The following is a 19,900-nucleotide window of genomic DNA, read 5'->3' as shown; positions in this document are numbered from 1 at the left end:
TCGACGCGTATGAAACTGATCAATGGTTCACGCCACAGCCCTATGTTCCAGAAGATTATGGTGGCACATGTCTGCGCACTGCACTTAGCTGATCGACGAACAGATTCCCAAAAATACATGCCCATCGAGCTTTTAATTGATAGTGATCATTATCGGAAAACTGTTGCCGATAGACCACCGATCTGCGTTTCTGTACCCATTATTCTGATTCCCATCATATTCAGTTGGATTCTCATTGGGAACAGATCTGCTGTCTTTGTACTTTGGAGTCAAATGACCACAGACGACGAATTGAGACCATTTGGGACCTAGAGGTAACTCGCTTAATTACGCATCGTGATCCAGTAATGACCAATATAAATTCTATCTTTCAAGCCCACAGACGACGAGTTGAGACCATTTTGGGAACTATAGGCAATTGGCATAACTGCGCATCATGATCCAAGAATTCCAGGTATCTTATTTTGTGCTTCATGATCTAAAGAGTCGTCCGCCTTCATAAGAAATATTGTTCAATATTCTGCTAACCCACTGAATGCAGAACAAAGATATCGTAGTTCACATAAAAGGCTTCTTAGCAACAACCCTCATCTTATGTTGGACTACACATAATAATACATTGATTGCAGAACGTAGATTTCGTAGTTCACAATGAAACGTTTATTAGCAACGGCTCCTTACAAGACATCCGCCATCATCTTATGTTGGACTACACATAAGCATGTAGAGCTCGCTCCTCCTGAAAATCCAAGTAACACCATGCTTTACCTTCGTTAAGTAGTTAACAAGGAGTAACTCGATTAAATGAAGTGAATGATCGTTTTCGGCGCGTCTTATGAGATCAACGCTTTCGCTCTCAACATTGTTAAATAGATGTGACATTCATATATATATGAAATATATGTGATGAACGCCGGCGAAGCCCCGGGAAAAAAGCTAATGTGAATAAAATGTATAACAGTCTATGGGTTTGGAAATAGGCAGTTCTGCCCAAGTTTAAGCAATGAATTGAAGCACTAAGAGAGCTACTTCAAGAGAGGCGATTCATTTAAGATCCAATTCAGTACCAGGACGCTTGAGCGATCGCGCTCGATCTGGAGGGAGCTGCTTCACATCTTGTTACTGGAAGTAATTTTCAACAGTAGTATTCGGCCAGTGAAGCAAGCACAGGTGGTGGCATGAAGTTCTCCATCAGCAAACGTAGGGCCAGTGTGCGGGGATAGCTTCCAAAGCTCTGTCGATGTCCCATGTAGCGAGGGCATCCTTCTGTCGGATAGTGGCGCTAAGTTCAATAGCTCCTCTTAGAGACGAGTAGGATTCGAGCAGGTTCAGAAAGTCGCCTTATTTTTTCTCGTTTACCAACAATACAAATACCTCACAACACTCCACGCGCACTCATCACAGCCATCTAAACGAAACAGTTACGTTCAACCACGACACTCATTCTTCATAAAGCCACCGAACGGTCGAGTATAAAAAAGATTGAATAATTTAGGCCTCTGTACGTGTAGGTAATTTTCCAGCCTAAAGTGTTACATAGAATTCGCAAAGTAACTAATTTTGTTGTTATCAGAACTGTCGGACTGGAGATTGGAGATTTATTGGTACCATCCGTGAAACCAAAAGATGTTAATATCTCGGATCTCATAAACTAGTTTAAACTGAATACGTTAATTAAAATTACAGATAGCATTAGCGTTAGATACAACATGCATGTACTCGATTTCTAGTGTCCCTGTGGCTATGTAAGTAACTACAGGATTAGAAAAATAAATGTGGCCCAGAAAATATTTCATATACCTTAAGACAGCCAACCCAACTTACATCATCCGCAATTAGGCACATTATGTTAGTTAGGTTGCCTCTCTTAAGGTACATAAAATATTTTCGGGGTCACTTTTATTTTGCCCACCCGGTATAATAGTACAGATCCAATGGCGTAGGGATGAATGTTCAGAAGTTTATAAAATTTATTCTGGCACTTAATTCTTCTTTCGCCTCCTGCAGTGAATGTCGAATGCGAAAACTGTTGCGTTGCACCATTCGGAACCCATGCTGAAATGTAGGTAACGAAATAACTGCCTCCGTAAGGCAGTTCAAAGGCCGGAAATAGGGAAGGACATACTACCACCAATACAGCTACGTCTAGTGGCGCACTTTAGTGTTCAAACCTTCGGGTTGAGGACAGTTCCGCCCTTGCGCAAGTGGGCAGTCATTTCTCAGCAACAACGTACCGAGGTGGAGGACTGAGCTTTCAATAACGACCCCACCCACCGAACTGACCCTTCTCTTGTAACCGATGCTCTGAAGTGAGGAAAAGAATCTTTTTTCGAACCAGTACCGTCATTAGGGATGGCGGTTATCGCTGAAACAACAGGTTTTCGGTTATACCCGTTCTTTCAACTCCAGTTTCTTATGACTGTGAAACCGCTCGAAATAACCGATTTCTGAAATAGCCGATTTTCGGTATTTTATTGCTGTTATTTTTTCCCTGAAGAGAACCGCTGCAAGTCGGTCGAAATGTCGGTAATTTAGTTGTTTTAGTAGTTTACGATGACGCGGCTCAATACCGAAAATTATTTTGTCCAAAAAAACACCGGTCGTGGAAGCCTTATATCTTACTCCCTGTTGCTCGTTTCTAATCGTCGCTGTTGTTGTTGAAATAGCACTGATCCCATTTTCCATTTTCTATAATAACCCAATATTTCAAAACAATGAAAATTTTACAGATAAACGTAAATCTTTTTCAAAAAAAGTTTTATTTAAAAAAATGTACATACTGTTATCTCAGTTTTTATGCAGGGTGTTCGGAAATTTCCGTTACAAACTGCAAGGATTTCTAGAGAGGAGTGAGTACATAAGATTTTGAATAGGAAAAAAATGGCCCAAATGGCTCTGAGCACTATGGGACTCAACTGCTGAGGTCATCAGTCCCCTAGAACTTAGAACTACGTAAACCTAACTAACCTAAGGACATCACACAAAGCCATGCCCGAGGCTTTTGAATAGGAGTCCATGTCAGTAAACGTACCGTTTCCGTTTTACGACGGTTTCAATTCAGATGTTTAGCTCATCCATTCCTGCTTAAGGAATTGAATCAGGCGTGACGCAGTACAATTATTAAGTAAAAATTCGAAAGGAAACATAACGGTACGATCATTTATCACTTAAGAACATTTGAAGTATTAACCCTTTAACATTAAGTGTTTACATAATTCCAAACTAAACAAGAACCCAGCATGCTCTACGTACAGAACAGTACTGATGCATTACAACAGCTGCTCGATGTACTTAAGAGATAAATCGAGGTTTCGTTATGTTTCCTTTCAGACTGTTGCCCAATAATTGTACTGCAACAAGCCTAATTCAGTTTCTCACGCAGAAGTGGAAGCGTTAAATATCTGAACTGAAAACGCGATAGAAACGGGTTTCTGTTTGAAATATTATGTATCCATTCGTCTCTGCAATTCCTACAAGTTTGTAACGGGAATTTCCGAACACCCGGTATATTGCTGGTACTATCATAAGTGGAACGTTATTATACAAGACCACTAGACTTTTAATGGTACACTCACAGTGTACCATAGCTGAGTTGTACATTAAATACACGCTTATCTGGTGTATACCTGCCATCAGATAAATTCCATTTCGGACTTACACTGATGCTTATCTCTGCAAAATTGTTACATACTAAGTTATACTTTACATGTAACTTTGTAAATTTTGTTTTATCTTATGACTCCAATATCAATACACTGAGCCCAAAGTTTTTATGTATGCGTTAATGAATACTAAATTCCGCATTGCTGTAATATATTATTTTATCGAACAGCTAGATGTTCACTTGTTTTAATTAAATTTTTGTACAATGACGCCATCTTTTGGTGATCATTTTCGCCAGAGTCCTTACACAATGTGATATTTGTAAGATATTAAACTGGGTGGTGTAATAGATAGAACGTTATTTTTCATTTATAACTACATTGTATCAATCAATTACATTCTGTATTTCAGAACACAAAATTTTCATGAGCACCATGTAGTACTGCCACCTGGGCGTTTCTTCATCATATACTTCGATGTGTTCTGTGAACCATTTTGCATTCAGGTACCATCAAGTAATGTAGACCAGGTACTCTATATCCATGTCTGAGAAGTTAAGCTTCGTTTTACCTAAGAATGTGTCACAGTTTTTTGTGTATTCTATCTCCCTATTTTTTATGATGTTCATACCATGTATTTTATTAATGTTTTTCACTGAGGACGTGCTTCTGCCGTTTCTACTGAGATGTTTTATGTAATTGTACTAATGTATTTTCACTGATGCCCTGTCATATATCTCTTTTGTACAGCTGTTGAGAATGACGTAGCGCCGAAACGCGTAAGCCAGTATAAAATTAATTGATACAGTGACACTATAAAATTAATTAACACAATAGTCAAGATAAATATCAGTTTTTGAGTGCACTAAGATGTCCGCAACATCTCAAAAAGCATTACACATTTTGCTGGTGATTTCAAGAACAGCCGCTGTTAAAAGTATCGAAAGTTTATCTCTTCAAAAGGCATACCTCCTTTGCACATAAAATATTACGTTGGTGTGGTTTTTAAATTTTAAATTTATGGTTGCTGTTTCTCATCTGTAAAGGAAATAACAACCATAAATTTAAAATTTACCGAAAATACTCCTTTACTGACACATTCATCCCACGTTCCTCTCAAAATCCTAAGCCCTACAAACATGCAGCATCCCACCACATGATCCACCGTCTCCTTCCTATCCTCATCTTCGAAGAAGATTATAACTTGGAACCCAGTACAGTAAAAACAATAGCCATAAATAATGAATCTGATTCCAATATTATTGACAAAATTCTCAATGAAAGACTGTAGAAGCAAACCAGACCCTGCTGTACCTTATAAACAATGTAGACAGACCGAAAAGCAAGTGATGGAGTTTACCTTGCATAGGTAAAACTTCAAAAATAATAAGCGACATTTTAAAGGTAAATGGTCGCACTACGTTTTTCTATGTCCCACAGACACTAGGTATATGTTTCTTCAGTTCAAAAGGTAAACAACCAGACATCATGAAAAGTTAGGCTTATAAGATTATCTGCCAAGAGTGGCAGTTTTGTTACATTGACAGACTGTGTGGTCAGTATGTACTAGGCTCAGAGAACACGGTAGAAGCTGGAGATTAAGGAAGACAGATCCATTCTTTGCTGAATACTGCTGAAACGGAAACGACAAATACATAATACATTTAAGTCCTAGATGTAGAGCGAAAGGGTGAAAATCTTACTCAGAAATATTAGAAATTAAGAAACAAATGTCTGTATCGCACATTTATTACTGAATGAGCAAAATTAATTCAATTATTCACTCCTTTTAGACAATGTTACAGCCTCTTCTTAGGAGCAGAACCTTGGTGCTTTCATTCATCGATAGATAGTGACAAAAATAGCACTCTCCAACTTATGTTTAATCGTAGTAACTGTAAAAGCTGTCCAAATGAATTTTGTAAATCCTTTGGTAATAATTGTCAACAATGATAACTGTTACAGTTTAAATCAAGAATGGGTAGATTGACAAACAGAAATGTTTATGTTGGCTTGGTTCTCATCTGTGAGCAATTTGTACTAGACAATGGGCATATAACACGAAACATAGGTCGTACAATAATAATAAAGTTTGTGAAACAAGGCTACACATGTGTTTCATTTAATTAGTACAACATACAATGTTTCGCCAAGAAACCGCAGTTAAATCATTGAAATGAAAATTCAATAATTTCAAAAGGGTCTTTAGTTCAAATTACACAGCGATAGCTTCATTGTCGTTACGAGTACGAAACGCGAAGGGATCCATGGGAACGTTGTTGGCTGACATCTGTGCCGCTACGGGAAAAACGGTCTCATATCTAAAAGTGCGCTCCTTCAGCGTTGTCGAAAGCAAGAGCGGTTTGTATATCGCATCTGTCAGAAGTCTAGTGAAATGGCAAGTCGTTACTTCGTTCGTAGTATGGTAGTTTCCTTGACTACCTCGAAAAACGTGTCTCAGAAATCTTGTCACACTCCTGTCGTCCTCATGGAAGGCAAGCTGCAGAGTTGCTTGCGTAATATCGCTAACAACAGCCGAGGGATGTAATCGGAACTGTAATAGAACAGAAAGCGTTTCTGGCAGAAGATTACGTCCCGCTTCGCACATATTTGTATACATAATTCATTTGTATCTGTAACGAATTGTGTCCGGTTTCATGGAAATCGTAAGGAAACGTAATTGTTCCAGTGTATGTATGCAAAGGGTCCTGCGCAATTGTTCAGCTGTTTTGGTGTGAAAAATGACACAAACACTTTTTACATTTGTAAAGGGTAAGTACATCGCCTATATCATCGCATTCACTCGCATTACTTCTTTTTTTAATTTTTTGTCTCATTTAAAAATACAGGTAAGAGACTACACTTCATACCTTTAAAGTACAACAACTCAACTAAATGTAGGAAAGAAATAGCAACCGGTCGTTTTCGAACGTTTTTCCATGTCAGCCCTTTTCACACCCTCCTAGAGGAGGTCGCTAACGCATGCTTGTGCACTGCGCTCGACTCAGAGATAAGCCGGTTCGAATCCTGGTACTGGATGAAATTTTCGATGCTAATACTTGGCCGGCAAGAGGGCAAGAGGCGGCCTGTAAAGTTCCTGATCGTCATTCCTATTCCTTGTTCCAGTGTCCTGCATAAAATACCAAACCTCTCCGCACTGTCTAAAGAAGTGAAGACATGCGACACTTTATGGTGATCCGTCCGTCGGATAGGCACATTGAACTCGGCGGCCCCCTCGGTGCTATTCCCGAGCAGTAGGCCATGTGCAGGCTCCCTGTCCTTCATCTCACCATGATAATGCGCAACACTACTCTATACACTCATCATGGGTGATATACAGGGTGGTCCAGTGATCGTAACCTGGCCAAATATCTCACGAAAAAAGCGTCAAACGAAAAACCGACAAAGAAGGAAACTTGTCTAGCTTGAAGGGGGAAACTAGATGGCGCTATGGTTGGCCCGCTCGATGGCGCTGCCATACGTCAAACGGATATCAACTGCGTTTTTTTAAAACAGGAACTCCCATTCTTTATTACATATTCGTGTAGTACGTAAAGAAATATGAATGTTTTAGCTGGACCACTTTTTTCGCTGTAATAGTCACAAATATGGCTCATAATTTAGACGAACAATTGGTAACAGGTAGGTTTTTTAAATTAAAATACAGAACATAGTTACGTCTGAACATTTTATTTCGGTTGTTCCATTGTGATACATGTACCTTTGTGAACTTATAATTTCCAAGAACGCATGCTGTTACAGTGTGATTACCTGCAAATACCACATTAATGCAATAAATGCACAAAATGATGTCCGTCAACCTCAATACATTTGGCAACACGTGTAACGACATTCCTCTCAACAGCGAGTAGTTCGCCTTCCGTAATGTTTGCACATGCATTGGCAATGCGCTGACGCATGCTGTCAGGCGTTGTCGGTGGATCACGATAGCAAATATCCTTCAACTTTCCCCCCAGAAAGAAATCCGGGGACGCCAGATCCGGTGAACGTGCGGGCCATAGTATGGTGCTTCGACGACCAATCCTGTTATGAAATATGCTATTCAATACCGCTTCAACCGCACGCGAACTATGTGCCGGACATCCATCATGTTGGAAGTACATCGCCATTCCGTCATGCAGTGAAACATCTTGTAGTAACATCGGTAGAACATTACGTAGGAAATCAGCATATATTGCACCATTTAGATTGCCGTCGATAAAATGGGGGCCAGTTATCTTCCCTCCCATAATGCCGCACCATACATTAATCCGTCAAGGTGGCTGATGTTCCACTTGTCGCAGCCATCGTGGATTTTCCGTTCCCCAATAGTGCATATTATGCCGGTTTACGTTACCGCTGTTGGTGAATGACGCTTCGTCGCTAAATACAACGCGTGCAAAAATATCTGTCATCGTCCTGTAATTTCTCTTGTGCCCAGTGGTAGAACTGTACACGACGTTCAAAGTCGTCGCCATGCAATTCCTGGTGCATAGAAATATGGTACAGGTGCAGTCGACGTTGATGTAGCGTTCTCAGCACGGACGTTCATGAGATTACCGATTCTCGCGCAATTTGTCTGCTACTGTTGTGCGGATTAGCCGCGATTGCAGCTAAAACACCTACTTGGGTATCATTATTTGTTGCAGGTCGGGGTTGACGTTTCACATGTGGCTGAACACTTCCTGTTTCCCTAAATAACATAACTATGTGATGAACGGTCCGGACACTTGGATGATGTCGTCCAGGATACCGAGCAGCATACATAGGACGCGCACGTTGGTCATTTTGATCACAATAGTCATACATCAACACGATATCGCCCTTTTCTGCAATTGGTAAACGGTCCATTTTAATACGGGTAATGTATGACGAAGCAAATACCGTCCGCACTGGCGGAATCATACGTGATACCACGTCTACAGATGTTAAAGTAACCTCTGGCGTGCCACAGGGGAGTGTTATAGGACCATTGCTTTTCACAATATATATAAATGACCTAGTAGATAGTGTCGGAAGTTCCATGCGGCTTTTCGCGGATGATGCTGTAATATACAGAGAAGTTGCAGCATTAGAAAATTGTAGCGAAATGCAGGAAGATCTGCAGCGGATAGGCACTTGGTGCAGGGAGTGGCAACTGACCCTTAACATAGACAAATGTAATGTATTGCGAATACATAGAAAGAAGGATCCTTTATTGTATGATTATATGATAGCAGAACAAACACTGGTAGCAGTTACTTCTGTAAAATATCTGGGAGTATGCGTGCGGAACGATTTGAAGTGGAATGATCATATAAAATTAATTGTTGGTAAGGCGGGTACCAGGTTGAGATTCATTGGGAGAGTCCTTAGAAAGTGTAGTCCATCAACAAAGGAGTTGGCTTACAAAACACTCGTTCGACCTATACTTGAGTATTGCGCATCAATGTGGGATCCGTACCAGATCGGGTTGACGGAGGAGATAGAGAAGATCCAAAGAAGAGCGGCGCGTTTCGTCACAGGGTTATTTGGTAACCGTGATAGCGTTACGGAGATGTTTAACAAACTCAAGTGGCAGACTCTGCAAGAGAGGCGCTCTGCATCGCGGTGTAGCTTGCTCGCCAGGTTTCGAGAGGGTGCGTTTCTGGATGAGGTATCGAATATATTGCTTCCCCCTACTTATACCTCCCGAGGAGATCACGAATGTAAAATTAGAGAGATTAGAGCGCGCACGGAGGCTTTCAGACAGTCGTTCTTCCCACGAACCATACGCGACTGGAACAGGAAAGGGAGGTAATGACAGTGGCATGTAAAGTGCCCTCCGCCACACACCGTTGGGTGGCTTGCGGAGTATAAATGTAGATGTACTTATACGTTTGTGACTATTACAGCGCCATCTATAACAAAGTGAAAAAAGTGGTCCAACTAAAACTTTCATATTTCTTTACGTACTAGACGAATATGTAATAAAAAATGGGGGTTCCTATTTTTAAAAAAACGCAGTTGATATCCGTTTGACTTATGGTAGGGCCATCTACCAGGCCAATCATAACGCCATCTGGTTTCCCCCTTCAAGCTAGACAAGTTTCGTTCTTTGTAATTTTTCGTGAGATATTTGGCCCGGTCACGATCAATGGACCACCCTGTATAATATGTACAAGAGCCAAGACGGAATAATAAGAGTGGACGACCAAGATCGAGGTGCTGTAATTAAAAAGAGGTGTAAGATAGGTACGCAGTCTTTCACCCTGCTGTTCAATCTCTACATGGGAGAAGCAGCGACAGAAATAAAAGGAAGGTTCGGGAGTGAAATTAATATTCAGGATGAAACTATACCACTGATACGATTCGCTGATGACATTGCCGTCCTGAGTGAAAGTGGAAATGAACTACATGATATGCTGAGAGAAATGAACAGTCTAATGAGTACAGAATAAGGACTGAGAGTAAATTGAAGAAAGACGAAAGTAATGAGAAGTAGCAGAAATGAGAACAGCGAGAAACTTAACACCAGAATTAATGGTCACGAAGTAGATGAAGTTAAGGAATTCTACTACCTAGGCAGCAACCCCATGAACCATGGACCTTGCCGTTGGTGGGGAGGCTTGCGTGCCTCAGCGATACAGATAGCCGTACCGTAGGTACAACCACAACGGAGGGGTATCTATTGAGAGGCCAGACAAACGTGTGGCTCCTGAAGAGGGGCAGCAGCCTTTTCAGTAGTTGCAGGGGCAACAGTCTGGATGATTGACTGATCTGGCCTTGTAACAATAACCAAAACGGCCTTGCTGTGCTGGTACTGCGAACGGCTTAAAGCAAGGGGAAACTACGGCCGTAATTTTTCCCGAGGGCATGCAGCTTTACTGTATGATTAATGGCAAGGAAAGCGTTTCTGAAGAAGAGAAATTTGTTAACATCGAGTATAGATTTAAGTGTCAGGAAGTCATTTCTGAAAGTATTTGTATGGAGTGTAGCCATGTATGGAAGTGAAACATGGACGGTAAATAGTTTGGACAAGAAGAGAATAGAAGCTTTTGAAATGTGGTGCTACAGAAGAATGCTGAAGATTAGATGGGTAGATCACATAACTAATGAGGAAGTATTGAATAGGATTGGGGAGAAGAGAAGTTTGTGGCACAACTTGACCAGAAGAAGGGATCGGTTGGTAGGACATGTTCTGAGGCATCAAGGGATCACCAATTTAGTATTGGAAGGCAGCGTGGAGGGTAAAATTCGTAGGGGGAGACCAAGAGATGAATACACTAAGCAGATTCAGAAGGATGTAGGTTGCAGTAGGTACTGGGAGATGAAGAAGCTTGCACAGGATAGAGTAGCATGGAGAGCTGCATCAAACCAGTCTCAGGACTGAAGACAACAACAACAACACAACAGGCAGCAAAATAACCAATGACGGATGGAGTAAGGAGAACATCAAAAGCAGGCTAGAACTGGCAAAAAGGGCATTCCTGGGCAAGAGGAATCTACTAGTAACAAAAATAGGCCTTAATTTGAGGAATAAACTTCTGCGAATGTGGTTTTGTAGCACGGCGCTTAATGATAGTGGAACATGTTATTTGAGAAAACCGGAACAGAAGAGAATCGAAGCATTTGAGATGATTTTACTGACGAATGTTGAAAATTAGATGGAGTGATAAGATAAGGTATGAGGAGCTTCTGCGCAGAATCGGAGAGGAAAGAAATATGTTGAAAACACTGACAAGGAGAAGGGACAGAATGATAGAACATTCGTTAAGACGTGAGGGAATGGCTTCCATGGTACTAGCGGGAGCTGTAGAGGGATAAAACTGTAGAGGAAGACAGAGATTGCAATACATCCAGCAAATAATTGAGGACGTACGTTGCAAGTGCTACTATGAGATGTTGTTGGCGCAGGAGAGGAATTCGTGGCGGGCCGCATTAAACCAGTCAGAAGACTGATGACGCAAAAAAAGAGATACACGTATCCATTAGCTATACAATACTACTATGACATATCTGAATTGTTGGCGCAGGAGAGGAATTCGTGGCGGGCCGCATTAAACCAGTCAGAAGACTGATGACGCAAAAAAAGAGATACACGTATCCATTAGCTATACAATACTACTATGACATATCTGAAAGGAAAGGGTCAGTCTGTAGGGAGGGAGAACACCCTTTCCAACAGGCAAGTGGATCCACACAGCAGACAATGCCACATGACATTTGTATTTTTTATACAAATAACGGGTCATATATATACCAATTTGCTCCAGACGTTCCTGGGTTGTGCACCTTTTCGTCTCCACCCCCAAATGTATGGTAGGTATGTGGTTTATATCCTCACAGTGCTTCTCTGCAGGTAGTAAGTGATACATGTACTAACTGTGGTTGAAATCCATCCAGTGGTTTAGGAGTATATGTGGAAAGTACATTTATACATACATACATGTGTAGAATGATTTTTATACATACGAATTAGATAATCATTTGATGGATTAACAGCAATAAATTAATAAAGAAATTGTTCCTACACCTCACAGAAGCATGATCACAATCTGAGAACAAATTGTTAAACAAGGTCAGTACACACTGGGTGCTCAGAATTTTCTAGGTCGAATCTATACATATGCTCGAGGATCCTAAACTGAGTATTAGAGCTAAAAAACTAGTAGCCGAAAATTGCTATTTAGTTCTTTATTATGTCAACAGCTTGCACCTTACAGATCAACTTAAGCTCACAGCTACTGTTCAAAGTGACAACCACCATTCTTAGTGCATGTTATAACTGAGTATAAAAAATTGTCACACTCATTGTCCCTACTGTTCCTCTTCGGTTTCTACAGTTGTTTCATACAGGAACACGAAAAATTCCATCGCGAACAGGTAGCAGAAGATTGTGTATTGCTCTATACAGATAGTGCCACTAAAGTCGATGGAAAGCATACGCAGTTTGAAATACTTTTCTTTCTTGCGTGTTAACACCATTCATAACGTGTTACTACGTGAAATACGAGGGTTATTCGGAAAGTAAGGAACGATTGCTCGCGAAATGGAAAATACAGTAAAAATCTGATTAAGCTTTGCACACGTGTTTTGGGCACTGCGTCTGGTACGCCCGTCGATCGCATCATGTCGCTCTTTTCAGTTCTGAGCTCACACTGAGAACGTAAAGATGGCTAGAAATTAGCGTCTCCCGCCAAGTACGAGGGCCTGGCGAAAGATTTCGCCTGAAGCTATGCAATCCACATAACATAACAGTCCTGCAGTTCGTTCTACGCGACAATTCTCGGCCGCAATCTGCAGAGGCAATGAAGATGCTCCTGCAGCGTTTTAGATGGGAAGTACTTAATCACCCACAATACAGCCCGTAATTGGCTACTCCTGACGTTTATCTCTGCACAAATGAACCGCTGGCTATGAAGACAATATTTTGACACAGACGACAAGCTGCAGTCCAGAGTAGAAAATTGTCGAAAAGCACTCGCGGCTGTCTTCTATAATGAGGGAATTGGAAAGTTGGTACAACGCTACTACAGATGTCTAAGTCTGAGCGGCGACTGTGTAGAGAAGTAGCTGGAAGGTGTAGCTAACCGTTGCAAATAAAACAGTTTTTATTTTCACTGCGCTTTCTATTTCGAGACCTATCGTTCCTTACTTTCCGAATAGCCCTCGTATTTGTTTACGACCATTGATTCCTTACTCGAAACATTCAATATGGAATCCTCTGTCATACGTAAAAATTTGACATTAAAGATTTCAATCTCATGTACGTAACATATTAAAGCTGTTTGCTAGAGTGGGATTCGAACCTGCGTAACTACTATTTTCAGGTTGTGCATTCTGGGCTCACTTTGCAAAGCCTTGACTGGTCCCAAGATCAGCTCTCGTCAGTGTACACAGTTTGCCTCGCCAGAATTGCCTGGAGTTTCTGCTCTCGATGATTTCGTGACACTGAAGCGCCAATGAAAATTCGAGTACATAACTGCTTCACGTAATTGACGACTAGTTATACATCTGCCCAACAGTTAAAACACCAACGCACGGTCTCGAGTTCGATTCCCGGCGATCGTATGGGATTCTTTTGTGACAGAAGTGCCCCGATTTTGAATCATTTGAGGCCAGCTCGGAAGTTGCTTCGATAAAGAAGCAACAAAACGGGCACACGGGCGTATGGAGTGGTAGAAGGAACGAAGGAAGTTGATAGTTTAACGTCCCATTGATCTTACTGTTAGTGACGAATAGGAAACTCAGTTTGACTGGGATACCTCGTTACAGTACATGTCACACAGACCATCTGAATATTTTTTTTTGCTTAAATAATGACGGAAGAGTCAGTTTACAGGATATGTACACATGATCAGTTTTAACATTAATGAACATATTATTTTTCATTCCTATTAATGTGACTAGCTTTAAAAACTAGTCTTTTTACAGCCTACTAGTTTTTAAATAAAAATTGTACTGTGAAGCAGAAGTATTGCAAAAGGAATGATATTACACTGGAATTAAAACTTGTGATGCTAACAATCAGCTATGTTATGTTGCTGGGCAAATTATCAAAACTTTTTAATGATGCACATTGAACTCCTTTCGGAGCCACTGACAACTTTAATAGTGGGTAATAAAAGTGACTTTTTTCTTCCTGTGCTGTAGCTATGGACACTACTACTTGGGTAGGAAACATATATAGTGTGAAGGTGCAGTTAAATTGGCTTACCCCTTCAATAGTTACGTACAGTACGACTGCGAGTGAACACACATTATTCTTGCTGCTCGCTTTTGTTCGATTAATACTTTCTTTCTAAGTGATGAGTTACTCCAGAAAATTATTCCATAAGATATAATAGAGTGTAAATATGCAAAATATATCAGGGCGATGATTTGCTTGTTTCCAATAATAGCAATTATACGAAAAGCAAATGTAACTGACCTTCATCGTTTAAGCAGCTCAATAATATGCTTGTTCAGGTGAAGGTATCATCAATAATTACACCCAAAAATTTGAAGCATTCTACCCCTGTTTGCTGACTCCTGTGCATTTGCTACATCCGTTGTTCATATGACGGTATTCGTTGTACAAAACTGAATATAGTGTCACATCTATTTAAAACACCACGGGCTATTGTGCCATGGCCGGATCAGTCTCTTGTTAAAACCCAGCATTTCGGCCCCATTCGCGGAAGATATTTTCAAGGGAGTTCTGACGTTTTTGAAGGTCTGATGCACGACCTAACTATTGACGGTAGCGAGCCGGGGCTTCCATCAGATCTTTGAAAAAGCTACAATCCTCTTCGACAGATGTTTACCGCAGATGACTACGAAATGTTGGTTTTCAACAATTAATTCATGCGACCACGGCATAACACCAAAGAGTATTTTAATTAGTAGGTCGTTTACGGCCATGAAAGTGTACGTTTTGCAATGAATAGTGTGATATAGCAGAATATAGCGAGAGTAGAATTTCAGATAAATATTTTAGTAACTAAGACAGGAAAGATTTACAGACATTGGCTGGGTGTGGGCATTGACGGAAGTCTATGGGGAAATTTGAAAATTTCTGCTAGACTAGGATTCGAACCCCTATCTCCTACTTACTACGGAAGCCATCAGGGCACAGTGGTTATTGCAGCTGCACGGACTACCCTTCGCACGCCTCCCACCAGCACCAAATTTTCAACTTCGACACAATTTACTAATGTAGTGCCCCTTCCCCATTATCCTCATCCATTATCTTCAAATTCGAAAGCGAAAAACAGGGTGGTCCATTGATAGTGACCGGTCCAAATATCTCACGAAACAAGCACCAAACGAAAAAACTATAGAGAACGAAAGTCGTCTTCCTTGAAGGGGGAAACCAGATGACGCTATGGTTGGCCCGCTAGATGGCGCTGCCGTAGGTCAAACGGATATAAACTGCGTTTTTTTTTAAAATAGGTACCTCCATTTTTTATTACATATTCGTGTAGTACGTAAAGAAATGTGAATGTTTTACTTGGACCACTTTTATCGCTTTGTGATAGATGATGCTGTAATAGTCACAAACGTATAAGTACGTGGTATCACGTAACATTCCGCCAGTGCGGACGGTACTTGCTTCGTGAACATTACCCGTGTTAAAATGGACCGTTTACCAATTGCAGAAAAGGGCGGTATCGCGTTGATGTATGGCTATTGCGATCAAAATGCCCAATGGGCGTGTGCTATGTATGCTGCTCGGTATCCTGGACGACATCATGCAAGTGTCCGGACCGTTCGCCGGATAGTTACGTTATTTAAGGAAACAGGAAGTGTTCAGCCACATGTGAAACGTCATCTACGACCTGCAACAAATAATGATTCCCAAGTAGGTGTTTTAGCTGCTGCCGCGGCTAATCCGCACAACAGTAGCAGACAAATTGCGAGAGAATCGGGAATCTTATAAACGTCGGTGTTGAGAATGCAACATCAACATCGATTGCACTAGTACCATATTTCTATGCACCAGAAATTGCATGACGACGACTTTGAACGTCTTGTACACTTCTACCACTGGGCACAAGAGAAATTACGGGACGATGACAGATATTTTTGCACGCGTTGTATTTAGCGACGAAGCGTCATTCACCAACAGCGGTAACGTAAACCGGCATAATATGCACTACTGGGGAACGGAAAATCCACGATGGCTGCGACAAGTGGAACATCAGCCACCTTGACGGATTAATGTATGGTGCGGCATTATGGGAGGAAAGATAACTGGCCCCCATTTTATCGACGGCAATCTAAATGGTGCAATATATGCTGATTTCCTACGTAATGTTCTACCGATGTTACTACAAGATGTTTCACTGCATGACGGAATGGCGATGTACTTCCAACATGATGGATGTCCGGCACATAGCTCGCGTGCGGTTGAAGCGGTATTGAATAGCATATTTCATAACAGGATTGGTCGTCGAAGCATCATACTATGGTCCGCACGTTCACCGGATGTTACGCCCCCGAATTTCTTTCTGGGGGGAAAGCTGAAGGATATTTGCTATCGTGATCCACCGACAACGCCTGACAGCATGCGTCAGCGCATTGCCAATGCATGTGCGAACATTACGGAATGCGAACTACTCGCTGTTGAGAGGAATGTCGTTACACGTATTGCCAAGTGCATTGAGGTTGACGGACATCATTTTGAGAATTTATTGCATTAATGTGGTATTTACAGGTAGTAACAAAAAAAATGGCTCTGAGCGCTATGCGACTTAACTTCTGAGGTCATCAGTCGCCTAGAACTAATTAAACCTAACTAACCTAGGAACATCACACACATCCATGCCCGAGGCAGGATTCGAACCTGCGACCGTAGCGGTCGCTCGGTTCCAGACTGTAGCGCCTAGAACAGCACGACCACTCCGGCCGGCATGTTAGTAACAGCATTCGTTCTTAGAAATGATAAGTTCACAATGGTAAATGTATCACATTGGAACAACCGAAATAAAATGTTCAAATGTACCTACGTTCTGCATTTTAATTTAAAAAACCTACGTGTTACCAACTGTTCGTCTAAAATTGTGAGCCATATGTTTGTGACTACTACAGCACCATCTATCAAAAAGCGAAAAAAGTGGTCCAAGTAAAACATTCACATTTCTTTACGTACTACACGAATATGCAATGAAAATGGGGGTTCCTATTTAAAAAAAAAAAAAACGCAGTTACTATCCGTTTGACCTATCGCAGCGCCACTAGCTGGCCAACCATAGCGCCATCTTGTTTCACCCTTCAAGCTAGACAAGATTCGTTCTTTGTAGTTTCTTCGTTTGAGGCTTATTTCTCGAAGTATTTGGCCCGGTCACGAACAATGACCACCCTGTATATATATTACTTTCTCTTAATAGGGTTTATTATGACGCTAGAATCGCTTGCAAAAAGTACCAGTTCTGCTTAATGAAAATGTAAGGACGTTCACATATATAAGGAATAGGAGTGGACTCAAAATAGAACCCTGTCGTACTCCATGAGTGAAACAGGCTATTACTTATACAGAGGAACCATCCTGAAATGGGTCAGGAAAGCCTAAACTGGATGGCAGAAAGGACATCTTTGTTCTTCTAGAATGCGAGTCCAGTGGCTGCACTCATCGGTTGGCCAGGCTTGCACCAGGTCGTGAACCGTACGGCAGTTCTTTTTACTCCAGCAGCAAACATTACCCTTCGATGCTAATGCCTCGCACGTACTCCAGTGACTGGACGACCTACTGACCTGCGATGTCGGTGGGTGCGGCGCGGGCGAGCTCGACCAGCAGCAGTGCGAGCAGCAGCGGCAGGTGGCGGGGCGTCGCCATGGTGACGGCTGGCGTCGCGGCGCGCTCCGCCGGCCTTTTAACACCTCCCTGCCCCCGGCGCGGCGCGGGAATCCCTTATGTCGCATTGTGACACGGCCCAGGGGCGTGGCCCCCGCTACTTCCGGCAGCCAGCGCGCGTCCGCCCTCCGTTTTTGGCGACGAGTGCTTCGTGACGAGAAGTGCTTTGCCCCGCGTCGACGTCTCACGGACCACGCGCAGTGGATCGTGGGAACACCCGTGCTCTGACGTGAAATCAAGGATACACTCAGTTACTGGTATTAGCGTAGATAATCCAAAAGAGGACAACTACTGGAGTCTCATAAAAATATTGGGAGCAGGGAGAAGCCGATAAGGGGCGTAAGGACGACTGGTACTACGTGATATAAATTTATTTGACCGTGGATGCGAAATACAAGCTGACAAATTTCATGTTAAAACACGCATCGCGGCAAGATCTTCTAGATCCAACTAAAGTTTTGACGTCGATATGAGTCTACACGTGCGCTTCCACAAGCAGCATACGATGTTGCAGAAACTACGAAACAAACATGCCAAATTTAAACAGACGCAAAATCCCCAAGATCGGCGATCCTTTACAGAAGTTCGAAACTTAGCTCGGAGTTCAATGTGAGACGCCTACAACAGTTTCCACAACGAAACTTTGTCTCGAAACCTGGTAGAAAATCCAAAGAGATTCTGGTCGCATGTGAAATATGTTAGCGGCAAGAAACAACCAATGCCTTCTCTGCGCGATAACAGTCGAGATACTATCGAAGACAGTGCTGCCAAAGCAGAGTTACTAAACACAGCTTTCCGAAATGCCTTCAGAAAAGATGATGAAGTAAATATTCCAGAATTCTAATCGAAAACAGCTACCAACATGTGTAACGTAGAAGTAAATATCCTCGGAGTAGTGAAGCAACTCAAATCACTTAATAAAAGCAAGTCTTCTGGTCCAGACTATATACCAGTTAGGTTCCTTTCGGATTATGCTGATGCATTAGCTCCATACTTAACAGCCATATACAACCGTTCCCTTGAAGAAAGATCCGTACGCAAAGACTGGAAAGTTGCACAGGTCACACCAATATTCAAGAAAGGTAGTAGGAGTAATCCACTAAATTACAGGCCCATATCGTTAACATCGATATGCAGCAGCATTTTAGAACATATATCATGTTCTAACGTAATGAATTGCTTCGGAGAAAATGGTCTATTGCCACACAGTCAACATGGGTTTAGAAAACATCGTTATTGTGAAACACAACTAGCTCTTTATTCACATGAAATGCTGAGTGCTATTGACAAGGGATTTTAGATCGATTCCAGTATTTCTGGATTTCCGGAAGGCTTTTGACACTGTACCACACAAGTGGCTCGTAGTAAAATTGCGTGCTTATGGAAGATCGTCTCAGTTATGTGAGTGAATTTGTGATTTCTTGTCAGAGAGGTCACAGTTCGTAGTAATTGACGAGAAGTCATCGAGTAGAACAGAAGCGATTTCTGGCGTTCCCCAAGGTAGTGTTATACGCCCTTTGCTGTTCTTTATCTATACAAACGATTTGGGAGACAATTTCAGCAGCCGTCTGAGGTTGTTTGCAGATGACGCTGTCGTTTATCGACTAATAAAGTCATCAGAAGATCAAAACTAACTGCAAAAGGATTTAGAAAAGATATATGAATGGTGCGAAAAGAGGCTGTTGACCCTAAATAACGAAAAGTGTGAGTTCATCCACATGAGTACTAAAAGGAACTCGTTAAACTTCGGTTACCTGATAAATCAGTCTAATCTAAAAGCCGTAAATTCAACCAAATACCTAGGTATTACAATTACGAACAACTTAAATTGGGAAGAACACATAGAAAATGTTGTGGGGACGGCTAACCAAAGGCTGCGTTTCATTGGCAGGACACTTAGAAAATGTAACAGACCTACTAAGGAGGCTGCCTACACTACGCTTGTCCATCCTCTTTTAGAATACTGCTGCGCGGTGTGAGATCTTTACCAGGTAGGACTGAC

General features: G+C 41.7%; 1 protein-coding gene across 1 annotated transcript in view; it reads right to left on the bottom strand.

The window, feature by feature from the left end:
• Nucleotides 1-17,880, bottom strand: part of LOC126089677 (keratin, type II cytoskeletal 68 kDa, component IB-like) — a 68,994-nt gene extending 51,114 nt beyond the window's left edge. Inside the window, exon 1 of the mRNA XM_049906929.1 lies at nucleotides 17,799-17,880. Within this exon, the coding sequence (XP_049762886.1) occupies nucleotides 17,799-17,880 (82 nt within the window). The remainder of the gene's footprint in view (nucleotides 1-17,798) is intronic.
• Between the last annotated feature and the right edge of the window lie 2,020 nt (nucleotides 17,881-19,900).

Source organism: Schistocerca cancellata, chromosome 1, assembly GCF_023864275.1.
Source record: "Schistocerca cancellata isolate TAMUIC-IGC-003103 chromosome 1, iqSchCanc2.1, whole genome shotgun sequence".
NCBI lineage: Eukaryota > Metazoa > Arthropoda > Insecta > Orthoptera > Acrididae > Schistocerca > Schistocerca cancellata.
Note: the sequence above shows the minus strand (reverse complement) of the source record. Positions and strands in the feature narration are given on the sequence as shown.